A 15,242-nucleotide genomic window follows, 5' to 3' on the forward strand; every position below is an offset into this window, starting at 1 on the left:
TTTTTTGTATCGCTATCTGATATCATTGTATCTTTTGGTTCTCGATTTTTGTTGTAAAATAACAAGGTGTGCTATGGACGTTTCAAGTATCTCGCTGTAAAATGACGAAATTATTCTCTCGCGTGATTTTATTCATGCTTGCACGCTATTTCGTTCACACACATAAAATTTTATAATATATCAAATTTTATTTTGACATCGTGCGCTATTATATAATGTATTTCGAGCGCGCACACGGCAGTTTCATCTGAACACTCTGAACGCATAGTATAAGTGTACACATATATCGCACTTTACCATTTTGTAATCGTGTGATCTTATATCGCGCATAGCAATGCATTCGATTCCGAACGAGATTGTGAATTTTCCGAAAATCTCCATAAAATGATGGCGATGTTATTTTCGTTTCTCTCCGTCTACTTGAAACAATCGATCGCTTCGTAACGTTTTTCCTGAATTGCATGTTCGTGGTAAATTCAGAAATCATTTTAGGACACAACATACACACACACACACATACACACACGCGGTGCTTTTGATTTGTGGCCGACTAGACAGCGACGCGGCATTTTGACACACGTTCACTGTACGATCGCCGGTAATGTCGCCGGGATTTCGGAATATCAAGGCTTCCCGACAGAAAGTCAATATGATGTCGCTGAAAATTAATGAGCCAATCGTAGGTATGTAACTGGTACTCACGCTACCGTGGAATAATTAATGATGCGAGTTCGGCTCCTCGCGAAACTTTCGACGTCGCAAACTCGCAAAAGGAAATCGCCCCTAATCCCTGCTGACGAGAGAGTACATATTCAAATATTTCTCCTGTACGAAATGTACCAATTAATGGGGAAGACGTAAAACAGAATGTATAAAAATGTAGAAAATACGTTGAATAAATTCGAAATTTTTTTAAATGAAAATACATTTGATATATTTGATGAAAGAAACATTTCTGTGACGATCAGCGACGGAGGCTTCCTTTGACAATTATTGTACAATTCAATTGACTCTCTATGCGTAATTTAGAATTATCACAGATGCGAAGAGCAATCGTCAGTAATGCCATATTAATTAGTCAATATTATCTCTGATAGGTAGCACGATCTGATAGATTAACGAAATCCTGCTTCTATCTCCGACAATGCCTGCGTTTTAGTTATCAGTATGCTAAACAATGCCTTTAATGTGCATTTATTACTCCTGCTACAGCAGAATATTAGCCCAAAGAACATTTTTAACGTTCGTATGTATTGCGATTATTGATTAAATAATCTACGTTAATGATTTAATATGATTAGAAGACTAATATTTCTACAATCAAAGCAAATGACTAATATCGATAAAACCAAAAGATTTGACGTCGAAATATCTGGAGACAGATAATTATTAAGTAACTGGAATATTTATTACACGTACAATCTAAGATAATATTATTCGTGTGCAATATATCCATTATAAATAAAAAAAGGAATAAAATTTTCTTTACAAAGGGAAACGTTTTGTTTATCGTTAACTTTTTGGAAAAGTTCTTTTTGCAAATATCATTATTTATCGAGAATTACTCGAGATGCGAGAGACTCTCAGAAATCAGCAAAATAAAAAGGCTGCTCCTCTAAAGGGATGCAGCGCACGAGAAGAGAATTTGTGCGCCAAGCGCGGCGGGAGATCAAGTTACGGTGAATTTCCCTCCTCCATTATACGAGCGATAATTCCGGAAGTTCTATACGTTCTACCCGGGTCATCCAAGCCCATCGATATTCGAGCCGCGTCTTGGGCGGCCACAAATATCGACAGGTAGGGAGATAACGCGAGCACACACCTCTGCCCCATTGTTCTTTGCGGCGCGCGAGCCTCTAATTACGACGCCGGGCTTCGCTCTCTCGGCGTATCGCTTGATTTGCTCGGGCCACGGACCGATGGCGGCGTTACGTTAATTACACGCGGACAGGTACACGGTTTTGCCGGACACGTCAATGCTTCATTAAGCCGTACCTCGGATCCCTCGGCTGCCGCGCGTATTCCGATGAAGTCCAAGTTTCGTCGGCGATTAACGCCCACCGCACGGCTCAACTTGCCAAACTACGTCGTCGCGAAAATATATTTCGCATTCAACGAGCGCGCGTAGTAATGCGAGTTTTCATGCATATCCGAGAATCATGCATGTCGAAATCGACAACACACACGTCGCGTTTAACAATACGTATAACTTTCCACGAGAACGTGGAATTCGATAATTATCGGGAAAAATGTGATTTTATGAGCCAAAGACGATCTAACTTGCTTTATTTTATAGAAAAGTTAGACAAATAATCTATGTGATGCGTTAAAAGAATTTAAACATTTAAACATGATGATACAGCAGTATTCGATAGACAAAAAATCACGCAATAAAAAGATATATCCAGAATTATGCGAAATATTAATTATAATTTATTTACCTTAATAGAAATGCAAAGTAGACTCAAGATTAATTTATGTTTTAATAATATTTATAATGAAGTAAATATATCAAGATATTTTTAATGATATTAATTTGTGCATATATTTTTTACAATATTTTAAAATTATTTTTATATTATTATATTTTTTATCATTATATCTTAAAATCTGCTATACCAGGCTTGTCCAAATCGGTCGACCGGTGTGATTCTTAATTTAAAAATATGCAATGAAATGTTTCATTTCTATTTTGGTTTTGCATATTTGTGAGGCAGCTTCCTCTTATTTAAACGTGACTAAAATTGTCTCACGTAATTTGACACATGTAGAAAATTCGATGACACAAACTCTTATACATTATTCATCCAATTTTCAACTTTTAATAGATGAAGTCAGGTGCCATATCTTATTAATAATGGAAAATAGTACGAAACTATTTTTGCAAATTTAAAAGAAATAAATTATACGATGCAATGTCAATCCTTATTTATTTTCTCTATAATGAGTTTCTTGTCTTTTAAACCTTAAAAAAAAAAAGAAAAAAAGTGCAATCGTCGATCATGAAAGTCGATCACACTTTAGTAAAGTTGGACAGGTCTACACAAACAACACAATCGATAAATAACGACTGTAGTGAATATAGAACGCAATCTTAGATCTTATATAGACTTCCGGTCGTGAATTTCTAATCCAGTTACAATTAACCGGATTATTTACAGTTGATACAATCTTATTTTATCTTGCATCGCATCGTGCAATATCGCATAAATTTAACGAAACGACGGAAGCATAACAAAGCACCACGGAGAACAACGAGTTAATATCATCGCGCTCTGGCACGACGATCTATTTTCCCATTCAGAATTGATATTTCTGAATTATACTCGGCGGCGGGCGAATTATCATTTACGATGTCGTCCTCGCCATGGCTGTAAACATGGAAATACCACCGTCGTAGATATTACGAACACGCTATGCACGCACGTACGCACGCACGTACGCACGCATGCTCACCGCACGCGTTCATGCAGCCAGATAACCACGAGCGAACATTCATTGACCTGCGGTCGAAAGTGCATCGCACGTTTCCGCTTCCGCGGCTTCGCCCTGCGTTGTTTGCGTCCTTCCTGATTAATATGCAGGTGATATAATCTTTATTAAAACGACACATCTCAAAGACATAATATATAAGTAAAGCATTTCGCATAGGAATTTGGTAAAGTTTGGAGAATCGCCTGCGTCAAAATTAATATTGCTTAATTATATTTTTTTTACGTTTACTAAAATAAAAGTCATACGGGAGATTCTAATTTAAATAATGGCAACAATTGAAGAGATGCTAAGACTTTATTCATATTTTTAATCGTGACGCTATAAATTATTCGATTCAAAAAGAAGAACAAATGGAATTGATGAATTTTTTTATTTAAAAAAAATAACAGCCTAGAACGCTTAAAAAAAATGAAAGAGAAGTAGGAAAATATAATATTAGAATTTGATGCTATGAAATTTTTCAGAAAAAAAATATCAATATATGCATAATGATTTATACAATATATACTTGTATTAATGAGATGTTTTGTGTTTTGAGAAAAAAAATAATTCGGCGATAGTTTTTAATTACAATATGTATGAAGAATTATTTTTCTGACGCAACATGGATATTACAGCAGATTTAGATTCACAGTTATGTATTCAAATCACTCGAATGGCTGCGAAAAGCATATGCGCGAGTTAATTAGAAATTACAGCTTTTTACGTGGGCACTCCGCGCAAGTTAATCCAAGGCAATAACACAAGGAGCTAATAATACCCTTGCCAGAAGCTGCACCGAGAGTAATACAGTTGGCTCGAATAGCAACTCTACTACTATACTAAAGAAAAGAAGATATAAACTTTTTCTTGATATAAATGATTCTCTCTTTTTCTTTTCCTCTCTCTTTTATCTCACTATATTTGATACGTGACTTTATAATGAAAAAAAAATTATATATATGTGTTGTTATTATATAAAAATTATTTGGAGAGACAGAGAAAGAGAGAGAGAGAGATGTAAAAAATTTGATGTAAAGTATGAAAAATGTTATAAAAAGAAAAAAAGAAGATATAAACTACGGTTACCATGCAGAAGAAAAAAAAAGATTTAAATTATGGTATCACTCTCACGATATATATATATATATATATATATATATATATATATATATATATTTGTATGAAAAATTACTGCGTGATCTTATAATGAAAAGAGAGAGAGAGAGATACATAAAATTAATTGTACTATAATATTTTATTAAATATATTTTATTAATAAATTATACATAATACTTTAATATTTAACTAGAAAGATAAAAAGATTTGATTCAAAATAAAGAATTTTGTGGTAAAAAAACAATGGCAGGTCTCTCTAAAAAAAAAAGAGAACGTTTTAACAGAACACTTTACGTTTCAACGAACTTGCATGCATTTATAATAAATACGATGCAGTTATATATGCATTCATTGAGCGGATATGGCATACGCATTCGCCGTGCATCAGTAAATGAATTGGTTCGACAGAGACAGACGAGCAACATAGCGAAAGAGATAAACACGATGGACACGATATGCATGCCGTTTAGACCACCGTAGAATGCGGATAGGGATGAGGAAACGGGTGCCTCCCTCTTCTCTTCTGCGTGTGGCGTTCACTTCTCGCGATCTCTTTGTCCGATGGTTAGTGCTCCTTTGTTCGGCTCGTGTTTTCGGGTCATCCTAGAATTTGCCGCTGAATTGTTGGCTCGCCGAGTTTCGGTTCCTATGCCACACCACGAAACCGGCGGACGCCCACGAAAACCAGCGATTTCGGTACAACATCGTTTGTTCTCTCCACCGTTTGTCGGTCGTTTCGGTCCAGGACGCATGAGATCGAGTTTTAAACCATGAGTTAGCTATGGGAATAGTCGACTAGATGGCTTTAGTTTGATTGCGGTGTACGGTTACGAAGAATTAATCTTGGAATTAATCTTCTTTTACCAGTTTCTTTTTTTTAAGTTTCTTTTTTGTGTAACTGCAGAATTTGATATACGTATGTGCGAATGTTACGCACAAAAGAATGTCGCCAATCGCGAAAATAATCATTGAAAACACAATAAAAGACGCTATTAATAATAAAAACAATAACTCCCAAATCATCATCGACTCGAAGTTGATGAGATAATACTAGCGTGAAATTACTAACGAATATTAACGCGTCAGTTACAATTGCAAACCAATCATATAAAGTCACTCAACGTCGCATTTATAGCTAATAATGTGATCCATCGGTGCGGTATCAGCTATTAAATTCGATATCTTTTACGATTCTGATTTAAAAGCCCGTCCAAAATCGCTTCGCGACAGTTGGAGCAGAACGTAGCGTGAAGCAGCTTGAATCAAATTTTTCTCGAGGTGACTTCAACAATCACGTCATGGGATCCCAACGAGCTATTCGAATTTTCTTGCTGCTGATGGTGATTCAACTTTGCTGCGAAATTTTGCTAGCCAGGAACAGCGAAAAACCTGATGTTATAATCGGAACATTAATAGGAAAGTCTAAATATTCGGGTAGAAAATATGACCTAGACGATGATACAGGAGATTATTATGATACGCAATATTTTGATGATGATGATTTTGATGCACACACAATAAAGCATTCGAATAATACGGCCAATTTGAGACTATTGTCGGATCATAGAGTACATTCGAATTCTGATCCACATGTAACCAAAGTGCCGGCAAGGAGATCTCAATTCTTGGATAGCGAACACAGAGACAATTTAAGACAATTGTCGAATAGGATGCAATATTCGGAATCTGATCCACATGTAACCAAAGTGCCGGCAAGGAGATCTCAATTCTTGGATAGCGAACACAGAGACAATTTAAGACAATTGTCGAATAGGATGCAATATTCGGAATCTGATCCACATGTAACCAAAGTGCCGGCAAGGAGATCTCAATTCTTGGATAGCGAACACAGAGACAATTTAAGACAATTGTCGAATAGGATGCAATATTCGGAATCTGATCCACATGTAACCAAAGTGCCGGCAAGGAGATCTCAATTCTTGGATAGCGAACACAGAGACAATTTAAGACAATTGTCGAATAGGATGCAATATTCGGAATCTGATCCACATGTAACCAAAGTGCCGGCAAGGAGATCTCAATTCTTGGATAGCGAACACAGAGACAATTTAAGACAATTGTCGAATAGGATGGAATATTCGGAATCTGATCCACATGTAACCAAAGTGCCGGCAAGGAGATCTCAATTCTTGGATAGCGAACACAGAGACAATTTAAGACAATTGTCGAATAGGATGCAATATTCGGAATCTGATCCACATGTAACCAAAGTGCCGGCAAGGAGATCTCAATTCTTGGATAGCGAACACAGAGACAATTTAAGACAATTGTCGAATAGAATGCAATATTCGGAATCTGATCCACATGTAACCAAAGTGCCGGCAAGAAGATCTCAATTCTTGGATAGCGAACACAGAGACAATTTAAGACAATTGTCGAATAGGATGCAATATTCGGAATCTGATCCACATGTAACCAAAGTGCCGGCAAGGAGATCTCAATTCTTGGATAGCGAACACAGAGACAATTTAAGACAATTGTCGAATAGAATGCAATATTCGGAATCTGATCCACATGTAACCAAAGTGCCGGCAAGGAGATCTCAATTCTTGGATAGCGAACACAGAGACAATTTAAGACAATTGTCGAATAGGATGCAATATTCGGAATCTGATCCACATGTAATCAAAGTGCCGGCAAGGAGATCTCAATCCTTGGATGGCGAATACAGGGACAATTTAAGACAATTGTCGAATAGAATGCAATATTCGGAATCTGATCCACATGTAACCAAAGTGCCGGCAAGGAGATCTCAATCCTTGGATGGCGAATACAGGGATAATTTAAGACAATTACCGAGTCGTAGGAGACAGTATTCGGATTCTGATTCGAATGTAGCCGAAGTACCGGCAAGAAGATTTCAATCCTCGGATGAGTTAAATGATTCGGATTATTTAGAACAATATTCGGACTTTTCTCCGCTTTTAGACTTGCGTAGCAGACAATTGCAAAGAAGGAATCTTGAAATATCATCAGGATTTAAATCTAAACATTCCGATGTCGAAGATACGGTTGTTCCAAAACAACCTTCGGATCATGAAAGACGATATTTGCATCCTGAAACTGCGTATGTAATTAGTCTGGTTTCAGCAAGAAAGTTACAAGCGCCGCAAAAATCTTCCCTTCAAACATTCGAATATCTTGATTCTGACTATGCTCAACAGTCAAATATTCAAGAGAACCTGAGTCCTGCGGTAGAATCTACAAAATTGAACGTGAAGGATACGGATTTATTACCGCAAGTCTTTTTTAATGATCCAAAAAATCCGAAACGTTTTCATGAAGATATAATAATTGCATGCCCTAAAGGAACGCAGTTTGTAGTCGATCGTTGTGAACCAATTTTCTATTCTGAAAATGCCAGTGCCAAAATCAAGAACATTATCCGTAAATCTGATACTTATTTAGACGATTACGATGAGAATAAGTAGAGATATTGCACGGATAATCCACTGTAAATAAGAAGAATAGAAATATTGTAGAGTTACTAAGATTTCGGAAAAGAGTGATCGTTGTAAAAATATTATTGAATTAAAAGTAGCTAAACACTACATTTTTTTAAAATTAAAATTAGATCTATTCTCTCTTTTATTTCTACTTTATTATAAATTTATTTACATTAGAAATTAGAATTATATTTAACGATGAGACAAATCAGAGAAATTTTAGAGAAAACAATAATTTCATATTTCGTACAATTATATTTTTTATCACAAAACGAACTAATGAGATAATAATTCATCGATAATTACCGTGTACACAAATTTTCTTCCATACTTTGACAAATAAATAAAAAAAATGTTTAATTTACACGTACACACACAAATTATTTTCCCATTAAAATATGATAATAATAATTCTAAGTAATAAAAATATTACATTATAGTATATAAAAATATTATATATTTTATTATAAGTATTATATATTAATAAATATATTAATAAATATATTAAAAATATTATATAAATTTTATCATATTATCTTATTCATTAATTCTTACTAATATTTCGCAAATATCTTCCTCTTTCTTTCATAAAACCGCTCGGTTCTATCATTACTCGGTTTATGCAATATGCTACACGATAATAAGTCCACAATACAAACATATCGTTTCAAGATTAATCTGCACGTGTAAATGTATTCGGATGTGCACACCATTCTGCAAATTGCTTCACGAAACATGTCTTTCGCGTCGTTACGGGATTTGCGGCTGAATTATAGAGGAGAAGGACGAGGAGGAGGAGGAGGAGGAGGAGGAGGAGGAGGAGGAGGCGGCTTCCACAGGAGGTGCCGAGGAGAGCCGGTGATATCTGCAAACTACGAACTGCCGAAAGGCGACTTTATTACAATAGCGCGGGAGCTGTAAGAGAACGAGAATCGTAATCTTTGGATCGACGTGTCACGGCTTGGTGATTGTCGTTAGATGAAAGAGGAACTTTATAAAAACGAGTTCTTTTCGTAGAGTTATCCGATTGAACTCCTACTTCCTCGACTTACTCGGGTACTTCCGTTCTTCTTCTCTCTTTTTCCTTTCTCTCTCATCTTGTTCTTTTGCCAGAGAACTTCCTACCGCATTCTCTTGGCTGGATAAACAATACGTGTAATGCACTTCTTTGATTCTATTATGTGGACGTTTTCTATCACACAAGTTTTATAAGTGTTGCTAAATTAAAATGATATTAGATCTGGATATTTTTTAACTCTAATTGCAATTTACTATTTAGAAAAGATTTTATGAGTTTTACTATTTTGAAATAGTAAAACTCCACATTTACTAAATCTCCACATTTTCACAGAGCTCTCAAAATAATTGTGGACATGCATTTTAATATATACACCTTGTTAATTGTATTCTGTATTTAATCCTTGTAATACGCTGCGTATGAGATACATATTTTATTATTTTAAAATATAATAAAATATAAATAAATAAAATATAATAAAATATAAAAATAAAATATAATAAAATATAATTTTTTTTAATTTATATCGATTTGCATTAATGATTTTGATTATCTTTATCCGTTTAGCAGGTACGAAAATGGACGCCGAGGCAGCATTGTTGGAAAATTCGCCGACTTTGTCGACGATCTCGTCGGATTCCACGGACGCGACGTATTCCGGACCCGGCTCGCCCTATTCCCCGGAATCACCGATCATTGTCACGTCCTCCTATAAAAAAAAGCGTGACGATGAAGTCACACCTAGACCAACGCCCAGACATCTATCCAGGAAGCCAAGCTTCCGGATACGACCGCCCTACCTCATGATCTGCATCAGTATCATCGAGGTGAGTGAATGCCGGATGTGATAAATAATAATGTAATTACAAGATGGCATAATAATTATCGACATATCATCTGCATTAGCATCATTAAGGTGAATGAATTCCGGATGCGATCAATAATTACATAATTGACGTAATAATTACCGAACACAGGAGCATCTTGTATCTTTAAATCACACTTGATAACAGTAATTATTTATAAAAACATACCTTTTCTTTTTCTCTTGCATTAGGTTGTCTCATGCATTTTGTCTTTTTTTACAACGTCTTCATATTTCTATTATGCTCGTGCAACTGCTGTTCTAGCTGAAAAATAAAACTCGCCGTGGAAATATATTACAGACATTCCGGCGGATGCAAGTCGAGCGGAAAAAAAAAATGGTCGCAAAGCGTAAGCTTGAGGATTTCTCATTAACAGAACCAACCGTGTCGTGTTGAGTTCTCGAGCGAGGACGAAAGGAAAGCGCAATGGGAATCCTTCCCAATTATACGCGCGAATTCACCAGAGAATATCCCAGAACGATATCCCGAGAGATATCTGATGGCGAAAACTCCAAAAAGTGCGGAATCTCTTCGTGGCCTTTTTGCTCGATAATAATCTCGGAAGCGCGCGCGCTTCATTTTGCATTTCAGCTGGAAAATGAATAAGCAGCTACGGGTACGCGCAATAAAAATGCGCGAATTTAAAACCGCAAAGTTATACCGCAATTTCTTACTCGTTTTACCGCGGAATACGACGAAAGTTAATCACTTAGCTGCATTCTTTTTTTTTTTTTTGACTCGTTGCACGGGTCGCCGCGGAACGAGATCAAAGAGAATGTCCATTACAGATGCTTCTACAGTCCAAACTCATTTTGCAAAAAGATATGAGAAAATTAAGTATAAATATATTCTTTCATGCACGCAATTTTTGGAGTTTGCGGTTGAAAATTTATACTGTATCATAAATGTTATTTTCACGTTTAATTAATATTATTGAAACAGTAACGTTATAATTTCGCAGTCGACAATTAATTCTTTTGTGAAAGCAATTATTTTAATTTTAAAATTAATATCATACAGGTTGGTATAAAACGCTGAAAGCTCGAGGCAATAAGCAAATATAATTTTATAGAATATTTGAAAAAAAGATCCAATTGAAATTAATCATTTTCCGATTGCTGTATTGATATAAAATATAGAAATAAAATAAAATTAGATGCGATAAAATTATCTCTGATGCTCATATAAAAAAGATAATCTTGATTAAGAAAATTTAAAAATTTATGGAGAGAAATTATGGAGAAGAGTATAAAACGGAATATACATACAAATTTCGTTCCCATGCCAGTATGCTAAAAAATATCATAACTCTTAAAATATTTTTAAAATAATCAATAAAAATATCAATAAAAAATATCATAACTCTTAAAATATTTTTAAAATTTGACGTGAAAGAAAATTTAATATAGATTTATATAAAATAAAATTGTGATAATTAGAGAAAAATAGTTTTAGATGAAAATATTTAAAGTATTAAATTAATTTCTAATTTAATAATTATATATATAAAATGTCATCTGACTAAATGAGGAACATGTTATGAACAGCGAGTTTCAAAACGGCTCAACGAGCCATCTGCACGTACGCTTTTATAGATAGAGAAATGAGAGAGAGAGAGAGAGAGAGAGAGAGAGAGAGAGAGAGAGAGAGAGAGAGAGAGAATTTAATTGCGCACTTTGTGTAGTTTAAAGAAATGCTGAAAAAGTAGCGATATTCGAAAAAGATTGATTTTTTTCAGACTCACATATACATCAATGTCCGAGCTGGGAAATTTTACTTGCGAAGAATTATTCGCGAACACGTGCGCTAAAGTATGTAAACCTAAAACCGCGGAATTAAAGGCGGCTACTAATTCACGACCGCAGTCCGTGAATTTCAACTTTATCGCGGCAATATTGTTTGGTGAAAACTCGCTTGTTGCAAGTGGAAGATATAATTTGTAATATACGAGACAGCGTGTGTAAACACACGTTTGAGAATACACGTTGAGGCTCTTTGCACTAAGGATGGAAACGGAGAGCGTCGGTGGCATTTTGCGCGATAAAAAGGAACGAGCTGTAATATTTATCGTCTCGACGCGATTCGCCTTCGCGAATCGTTTCTCAAAATTTAAAGAACTTTGCATTCGGAATACAGTAGAGGTGTAGAACAATAAATGGAAAGAATGATAAAGCTATTACATTTCATCTCTCTTGAATAAAATTTATATAAATAATCTGCGTATGTCTACGAATAAAAGATTTTATGTACGCATTTTGATGATATAAATAGATAAGTAATTACCTTTTTTAAAGAAGAAAACAGCTTTAAATGTTTTTTAATTTGTAAAGAAGATTAATGAGTTTTGGTGCCAGGAAATTTCTGATAATTACATATAATCATACTATTATATTACTTAATCGAAATCGAGTGATATAATATAGTGATATGATTATATACTCCTGGACAAAATTAACGCATAATTTTTTTTTATCTTTTCTTTAAAATTTTTCATTAAAATTTAAATATCAACTTTTAAAGAAAAAGTGAAAAAAATTATGCGTTAATTTTGTTCTAGGAGTATACATATATAATTATCAGAATATGAAAAGGAGTGACCCGTTATCAGCAGAATGATGGGTTTCGTGAATTTCATACAAGTTTCTATAATGATATGACGGAACATTAATTGGCGCTTCAAATGCATAGACTCAAAATTAAATTCATTCCTTGTACGCGCATACGAGCCCGCAGAAACTGCTCCTCTGCTCTTAACATGACAAGGCCGCCAAGTATGTTAAAGGAAGATAGCGTAGGAGAATGAAACTGGATAGATAGATGATGGTTCTTAATGTGTAATGAGCTCGAAGTGAGAAGCAAAATGGAAGAATAAAAACAGTAAATTCCACTCCATAACATTCTCCAGATCACCGAAAATAGATTTAACATCGTGATTATAATCCACAATGATATGAATATAATATTGATTTTTGCCGAATTGATGTTTCGATTTTTAAATAAAAAAAAAACAGAAGCAAAATTCGAGGAAAATATGTTTTAAGAAAGAAAGAAAAGAGACGATCATGCAATACACACGTGATATTATTACTTAAAATGTGTAAAAATATATTTAAGATACTTAAATAACTAAATTGATATTACTCGAAATATTGAGCACTTAATTGTGCTAATTCCCGGCTTGTAGAAAAATCAAAAGATGCTCGAGATTTTTGTTAAGAGAAAAATGTGTCAGATAATAATAGATTACATGACGCGTTCAGATTGACAATATTCTTGTGCATAGAAAGGATACGATTTGAGACACGATTTGACGACGAAATCGTGAATCGTGAAGCGAACGCATATTCGCGGCTTCTCGAATTCGATTCCATGTGAGACAAAGTCTTCTTTATGTTTAACTTTTAGGTGACGTGAACGTATTTCTCACTTTTACGGGGAATATCGAGATTCAACTTGGAACCTCCCTCGTGTCCCACCACTTTATTGCACTCCGAGCTCCGAGTAGACGATAGCTGAAACTCGTAAAACAAACCTCTGTGATTTGTGTATCGCTTGTTGTCTGACACGGTGATCATTCCAAACAGGTTATCCAGGTTCAATCAAACTTTTGGGGAAACCATTGATTTGGCATTCTCTTTCTCTCTCTTCAATACCATAAAATGTCATAGTATTTGAATAGAATAAAAAAAAATAGTAAAAATAGAGAGTAAAAATAACTGTAAGCTTTCTTACGTAATTTAATTAATATTCTTGCAATTTTTTTATTTTCATGTATCTTAAGGAATTTAATTTTGAGATAATTGATTACGTCAGATGTATACAATTTTGCAATTTTACAAACATTTTATACATATATATATATAATATATTTAATATATTTAAAAATATTATATAAATATCAATTGTATACACAATTTTGTGGTTACATTTAATTTAAATATATTTGAGTAAATATTTATTTTTATACATGTGTGAATAAAACGTTCGCGCAATATTTAAAAAAAGTTATAATAATAATTCTTTTTTATTTATTTTCTTTCTGTTTACATTTGAAAAATATTACATTAAAATCCTGTTATACTTGGATTAATATCGCAAAATAAATTTAAATAATATCGCAAATATATCGCAAAATTATACTTCAAATACTAATCAAATTTCTTCGCACGATATATTCCAGCGTGCCGCGAATGTCGATATTCGCACCGCATCACGTGAATACTACGGGAATATTACGTTCTTCTTTTCTCACACCTTAGGAAAATGAAATTCCAATGTTGTAGGGGATGCAGACATCTCTATAATTACGAACTTTGACCAGAGTTTCCGAATGCACTTTACACACACATACACACACACACACACACACACACACACACACACACACACACACATACACAGGCAAATACATACACACGTCATACAACCAATTATACGGGCTGCTGCAAACATTTGCTTAGAATTCAGAATTAGAACGCCGTATTGGACGAAATCACTGACTGTGACCGCACCAGGCTGACACATGGTGCGCTTAACAATAACCATCCGATGTTGTTCGCCCTTCACTTGAACAATCCTCCTTTATTTTCATTTGCAAGGGAATTTGGAATGACATAATTGAATCATCATTAAATAACAAGACAACTGAAATAACGTAGTGGGTTTAAAATAAATAGTTATATAATTTTTCTGAAAAATTGTTATGTTTGAATATCTGTCATTTATTTATGATGAATATTTATGATTAATTACAATCCGTAACATAATTGAGATAATATTTCATTGAGTTGGAAAATTATATCGTTCTATTTATTTAACAGTGTATGTAGTTCGCTACTTTCATACCGATATTTTATTAAAATCTTGGAACGTATATCATAGATGAAATAATTGAGAGAGAAATATTTTAATGTTTTAAAAATACTTTTCTTACTTAGGATATTAGCGTTATTTTCTAAAAAAAATAAAGCGCGATATAAATAAATATTTAGTTCCTAGATTTTTAGATATTATTTATCGCTTATAAAGAAAATATTGTGAAAAGAAATTGTGAATCCCAGAGTTAATAGCATCGTGCAGCATAATTTCACACTCGCGAAAACGGCAGAATTTAATCAATCTCATTCGACTGTGCGTGTAACACAGACACATTATCAAATGAAAATATTGTTACGCGACAGATGTGACGGGAAACGATCATCTGGAGCGAGGTAAACGCTGCGCTGCCGCGTTTTAAATTCCCGAAAGAGATACCCGTCCGGAGATGGAGAGCGTAAAAGCGCATTAAGCGCGAAACGG

At 34.4% G+C, this 15,242-nt stretch overlaps 2 protein-coding genes across 6 annotated transcripts in view; both read left to right on the plus strand.

Moving 5' to 3' along the window:
- LOC105252199 (protein rhomboid) overlaps positions 1 to 15,242 on the plus strand; it is a 120,209-nt gene that overhangs the window by 99,412 nt on the left and 5,555 nt on the right. For 3 of the 5 annotated variants that reach the window (XR_889276.3, XM_011259483.3, XM_011259482.3), the window contains exon 2: positions 9,646 to 9,905. Coding sequence is in view for 4 of the 5 variants with exons in the window: in XM_011259483.3 (XP_011257785.1) it covers positions 9,657 to 9,905 (249 nt within the window). In the remaining variant the exon portion in view is untranslated. The remainder of the gene's footprint in view (positions 1 to 9,645; positions 9,906 to 15,242) is intronic. The other 2 variants (XM_011259485.3, XM_011259484.3) reach the window with 1 other exon arrangement.
- Positions 5,787 to 8,127, plus strand: LOC105252198 (protein SON-like). The gene is made up of 2 exons (XM_011259481.3): positions 5,787 to 6,183; positions 6,289 to 8,127. Exons 1-2 carry the CDS (start codon positions 5,892 to 5,894, stop codon positions 8,043 to 8,045), a joined length of 2,049 nt encoding a protein of 682 aa, XP_011257783.2. The 5' UTR covers positions 5,787 to 5,891; the 3' UTR covers positions 8,046 to 8,127.

Source organism: Camponotus floridanus, unplaced genomic scaffold, assembly GCF_003227725.1.
Source record: "Camponotus floridanus strain SB8 unplaced genomic scaffold, Cflo_v7.5 scaffold19, whole genome shotgun sequence".
NCBI lineage: Eukaryota > Metazoa > Arthropoda > Insecta > Hymenoptera > Formicidae > Camponotus > Camponotus floridanus.

Coding starts and splice junctions, on each gene's coding strand:
- LOC105252198 (XM_011259481.3), top strand. CDS start 5,892: ATGGGATCCCAACGAGCTATTCGAATTTTCTTGCTGCTGATGGTGATT. Junction 6,184..6,288: donor ACATTCGAATTCTGATCCAC/ATGTAACCAAAG, acceptor AATCTGATCCAC/ATGTAACCAAAGTGCCGGCA.